Source organism: Miniopterus schreibersii (assembly GCF_964146895.1).
Source record: "Miniopterus schreibersii genome assembly, chromosome: 7".
Taxonomy (NCBI): domain Eukaryota; kingdom Metazoa; phylum Chordata; class Mammalia; order Chiroptera; family Miniopteridae; genus Miniopterus; species Miniopterus schreibersii.
Genome location: NC_138108.1, coordinates 67966884 through 67972883, shown reverse-complemented (window position 1 = coordinate 67972883; position 6000 = coordinate 67966884). Strand labels below are relative to the sequence as shown.

The 6000-nt window shown below is 39.3% G+C and overlaps 1 protein-coding gene across 1 annotated transcript in view; it reads left to right on the top strand.

Moving 5' to 3' along the window:
- Window positions 1-285: 285 nt before the first annotated feature.
- THSD7B (thrombospondin type 1 domain containing 7B) overlaps window positions 286-6000 on the top strand; it is a gene marked incomplete at its 5' end in the record, with an annotated part of 630914 nt that continues 625199 nt past the window's right edge. Inside the window, one exon of the mRNA XM_081142191.1 lies at window positions 286-424. Coding sequence (XP_080998317.1) covers window positions 286-424 — 139 coding nt within the window. The remainder of the gene's footprint in view (window positions 425-6000) is intronic.

Sequence of the window (6000 nt, the reverse complement as noted above, 5' to 3'; positions counted from 1 at the left end):
ATGGTCCTTTTAAAAATCAAAGTAAACTGAACAGGGGACTGTGGAGTTTCTAGAATTGATAATTCCTTCATAGGATACGGATTGAAAATGTGGCTAATTAACTGCTGGCCTTAAAAATGTTAATATTATACATACTCTCCTTATGTAATGGAACATTTGTAATGCCATCATGATAAAAGTCCTACCAGTCAAAGTGAGTTTCCAGAATTTCTGTACAGAAGAAATTGATCTGATTTTCCTTTTTCTTTTAGGAATAGGCAAGTCAAGAGGCTGCAAAGCTGAAGAATGTTTCCAAAGGGTAATTTGGCTGTCACTTGCTGGGCATGGAGGAGCAGGAGGAAGCTATTTCTGTTCCTTTCTCTCTTGCTGTCCCATGCAGCTCATTTGGAAGGCAGGAAGGCTAATCAGTTCATCTGGAAACCAGGTAGGAAGGTCCTGGCTGCTCCTTTTCCGTCAATGAGAAAAATATTATTTCTGTTCTTGCTCTTATTTGTGCATAGTGGGAAATATCCAGAGAGGAAAATAGAGTCTTCATTATAATAAAACTTACATTTGATTTTTATCCCTGCATAATTGTCACCTCCACTGTGATGCCTGTTATCCTGAATTTTCATGTTGTTGTCAATTAAAGATATGATTTCCATAGTTACACCTGCTTCTCCTCTGTCAGCTATATCACTGCTGTGTAGCACACTTGGAGCAGAAATGACAACTGAATTTAGCTGATATCTTTGGCTAAAAATGCTTTGGACCAGCTCTGTATGCCTCTCATTTAGGGTACAAACTAGTTAGCTATTTATTATTGAATACTCCCTGTAAACCTGTATAGATTTGGGAGCATGAGAAATTATCCTAACAACTTGGCTCATTAGTTGTGACTATGAAGTCACTTTAATGTGTTTTATACAAAACTATATTAATAAGTTGAATTCAGTTTGGGAGGCTTTCATATAACTTATGTTCTTTTCTAAATACTTTGTTATTTGGCTATAGAAAAGATCTGTTGAATTTAATTTTAAAGGCTAATAATTTATTTACTTGCATTATGACCTCAGACATCTTGGCTCTTTGTATCATTCATGTTTTTCTTTGCTCTAGATTTTAATTTTCTTAAAGTTCTACAATCAGATCATTTAAAATATTTATTACTGTTTCAAGAGTCCATTCTTGCGAATACAGATAACTTATATTCTTAATATCTTGGAATGGGGAAAATGTGATGTTGTAGAAGATGTATGGTCCTCAAAGGGTTTTCATTTTAGTCTCATCATCTGTAAATTAAATAGACTGCAAATGTATTGTGTCAGCATGAAAATATGTATAAAAGGATATTTATAATATTTAAATGACTTGCAAAAATGAAAGTAAATTACGCTTTAAAGTGTATTAAGTAAAAAACCCAGCACCATTAGAGATATAGTCTGGAGGAAATTTAATTGCATTAAAGCCACTATAAGTTAATTTAATTGTGGACTCTAATATCACATTAGTGATTTACATTTTTTACCATGGTGGTTTTCAGAAGCTTTGGAAATAGTTCTAAAAGTTAGTATTGCATGTCTATAAATCAGGCTATTTTGCTTTAATCACAAAATACTAAATATTTGTCAAGTTTAAATAAACACATATATGACTATACTCCTGTCTAAAGTTCTCAAAAAGTACAATTAAAATGGAAAGTAGCAAATCTGAAACACGAAGGTATCAACCCTGAAGAATAAATGATATCTACTAAGACAGGCTCCTGGTGGCTAACTGGGTTCAAAATTTAAAAAACAACCTAGCTGCCATTTTTGCATAGGGGCATCTCATGCAACCGCACTTCGTGGAGAAGTTGGCACTGAACTGCTTGCCTCTGTGCTGAACTGCCTGCTTCTGCATTGAACTGCCTGCCCGCACTGTGTTTCTGCCTCCTGAGCCAGCTCTGATAAAGGAGCTCCTAGAGTCCTATTTCACCAACAGACTGAGGCTTTGCCCATTCAGTGGAAGCTGTGCAGCTCTGGCCAATCAGAGCGGCTCTCTTCTGATCAAACAGGACAGTGCCTTTTGAACTAATCAAACTTGGAGGATTTGGAGCCCTTATTTGCATGAGGCTGGACCAATCAGCGACCAGGGGTGGGGACTGCTGTCCATATAAGCCAGCTCCCCTGTGGCTTAGGGAGCACACTCCCTTTATACCTGAGGATGAAGGATGCATCTCCTGGCTCAGCTGAACCTCCAGTGATGTCTCACCAGAGCAGAGCAAAGCAGACCATTGTGGAGCGGAGCAGTGCAGTGCAGTGCAAAGGAGACCAGCAGGGCAGAGCAAACCAGACTAGGAGTGGAGCTGTGCTGTCTAGTCAGAGAGGGGCCTGGCTCCAGGGCCACCTGGCACCAGAGCTGTTCTACAGCCTTGCTGTTTTCACAGCCATGCCCATGCTGTGTCACAATTGGGCTGTTTTGCACTGAATAGTTTCCTTCTCCACCGCCCCTCAAACTGGGGATTCTTATTTGTTTTGAATCATTGAATTGGTACCAACCACCATCGGTTGACAAAGGAGATGTTTTAAGAAAATGGGCTTATTTTGCACAAAATTTTAAAAGTAAGTTTGCTTTTCTAAAAGTTGGTCAGTGGAACAAGATGGTACAAATCCACTCTACTGGCCAAATATCTTGATAAGTATCAAGCTTAAGCTTCTGAGTGAGAGTCCTTCCCATCAGACGCATTGCAGTGTTCAAAATGAACATCGGTGTCATCACTCTCAGTTTTCCTGGTAGTTGTTCCATCTATTTCTCCTTCGTGTGCCTTATAAAAGGTAATATATATGTACATGTATATATATATTTTTTTCCACTTGATTTTACTTTTGAATTACAAATTTATTACTTGTAGTTGACCAGATATTTTTAAAGTGGAAAAATTTAAAAGATGCAAAATTAAAAACAGAAGTTCATACCCATTTGTGTATATAAATCACACAAAGCACGCACACAAAAAATTACTATTATCATTAATTAAGGTTCTGCCAAAAAAAATAAATGGCACATTTAAAGTAGGTAATTGAGAAGAGTGTAATAGAATTATTTGCTATAGTGGGCAAGTGTGAGCAAGGTTTAAGAAGAGCTTAAAGGAATTGTAAAGTGCCCCTAGTACTGTGTTAATCTTTATGACTTCTGGGCGTGCAGGGGCAAAGAAAGAAAGTGGCTTTTAGAATACGGGGAGAAAACTTTATGGAGAGGATGCTGACAAATGCTGTGGTTAGAGGGATGTGACCAACCTACAGTAAAAGTAGGAAGGGGACCAAGGGAATGAACAACTCTTGTCCTCACATCTCCTGCCAGGGCTTCCATTGGCTGATTCCAACCAGAAGCCACAAGGCAAGGGAACCCACTGATGGTCCCACAGACAGCCTCCTGGGCGGAAAGCATGGCGGCATGTGGATATGAAGACGCCAAACTTATACATACGTATATGTGCGTGCCTACACACACACACTGGGCTTCATACAGTCAGGGTTATGCTCTGCATCCCTTTTTTCAGTTTGCTTTTATCATAATGTGATGTCTTGATGAACATTACTTATTACTTCACATGGATCGATTTCATCTTTTAATGGTCGCATAGTATTCTTTTGTATTTTTATTCAATAATTTATTTAACCAGCACCCTATTACTTTATCTTTTTTTCCCTATTGCTTGGAATTTCAGTGTTTTTTAGTGTTTTGCTATCATAAATAATGACATACATGCAACATTATTGTAAAGGTAAACAATAAATAAATTTGAGGAGTCATATGTCCTAGAGCAGTTCTGGGTCATCACTTCCAAAGACAACCCAGCATCTTAGAATCTATTCCCTGCTTATGGATGAGTTTATTATACTTCATTTGGATTTTTTTTTAAAAAAACAACACAACACAAAACAAAACCATAGTGCAGTTGAAATTTGCTGAATTTTTTTGGAGTGTGCTATCAAGTCCAGCCATCCAGATCCAATGTAATCTGGAATTGAACAGATTTCCATGGAGACCCAGTTAAATATACTTTCTTTTTGAAACCTAGAAACCATTTTCTGGTTTAGATTGTAGTGTCAACCACTTAAGCTCTTTGCTGGATTCTGTTGTTTTCCCCCGAGTCCATAGGTTATACGTTAGTCAACCCCATCCAATTTAGAGGCATTCTTAAGTGAGGCCTGGCTTTGGATAAACAAGGACTGATGAATCCTAAGAGAGCGGTATCTATGTTGCTAAGGGTTTCTGTTCTCAGGGAGAGACTGGTGAGCTGTAGGCTGTAGGGTCGTTGCTCTGGCAAGGTTGTTGAATGCCTGTCATCATTGGATGCCATCCTCTGATCTATATTTAGTGTCAGACAATCTGTCATAGGTGCCAAGAAAGAAGAATCACGTTGGCAAGGATATCAGATAAGGAATAATGTTGGTTGTTTAAAGTAAATATAACTATTCATGTCTGCACACTTACAGAGATGAACGGGCCATGGTTTCTGAATTCACAGTAACTAATGGTTTCTAAAAAAATCCCTTAGTATTTACTCTAAGAGACTTATTCATTCCACTAACACTTCTCAGGTCCTTACTATGTTCCAGGTACTGTTATGAGCACGTGAGATAAATCGAGAATAAAATAGACAAATCCTCGGTCCCCATAAACAGGGTAAAAAGCACAGTCAAGATGTTAAGTAGAGAGCATGTTAGATGGTGTTAAGTAAGTGCTTAGGAAGAAAGATAAGGCAGGGAAGAGGGAAAGCAGTGATAGACAAGAGACGGAAATTTTAAGTAGGTGGGCTATACGGTGCCTCACTGAGGAAGTGAATTTGAGTAGAGACTTCAAGGTAGTGACGGAGCCAGTCATGGGGATATCCGGGTGAAGAACATTCCAGATGGAGGGAACGAGTCAGGAGGCCCTGAGGCAGGAGCACATGTGGCATGTTTGAGGACCAGAGAGGGAGCCAGCATGCAGAACAGAGGGAACATGGGGATTGTGACTGTAGATTAGGTCAGAGAAGAATAGGTCCGAAATCACCTATGTCCTCTTAGGTCACAATACAATTGTGGCTTTAGCTCTGGGTGGGATAGAAAGGCGCTGGAGAGTTTTGAGAGAGTGGTGACATAATCTGACTTTCCTTTTAATAAGATCTTAATAAAATCATGTGGGCAGTCAGTGGAGAAAGGTGGAAGAGGGAGGCCAATTAAGAGGCTACCACAGAAATGAGAGGCGAGGTTATAGCTTGAACCAAGGTCAAGACAGTGAAGGTGGAGAAAAGGGACTGAACTTCGGATATATTTAAGGCTGAGTTTTCTACCAGGAGTGATTTTTCCCTGTAGGGGACATTTGGCAATATCTGGAGATATTTCTGATTGTCACAACTGGGGTGTGCTCCTGACATCTGTGAGTAGAAGCCAGGGATGCTGCTAAACATCCTATGCACAGAACAGCTCCCCACGGCAAAGAATTATCAGGCCTCGAAATGTCCATAATGCTAGGTTGAGAAACCCTGATTCAAAGTAAAGCCACCCAGATTTACTGATGTGCGTGTTGGGGGGAGGGATACAAGGGTGATGCTGACTGTGAAGGAGCTGGTGTGGAGGGAATATTAGGAAGTTGGTGTTGGATGTGTCAAAGTTTTGAGACTGTTAGAAATTCCTGTGGAGTTGTTGACCAGGTAGTTGGATATGTGGGTCTGAATTCAGGAGAGATGTAAATCTGGAAGTCTAGCAAAGAGGAAGAATTTCAATGTGTAGCTTCAGAAATGAAGTGGTAGCCTTGACTCTGTATATATAGAGGATATGTTTCCAATGTACCAGCTTTGGGCCGAATGACATTTAAAAATATTGTAAAATACACATAATGTAAACTTTACCATTTAAACCATTTTAAAGTATGCAACCCGGCGACATTTAGTATATTCACAGTGTGATGGAAACTTACCACTATGTAGTTCCAAAACATTTTCATCTGCTATGAATAATAAGGGCTGAGAGAAAAAATGATCCACATCTGTCT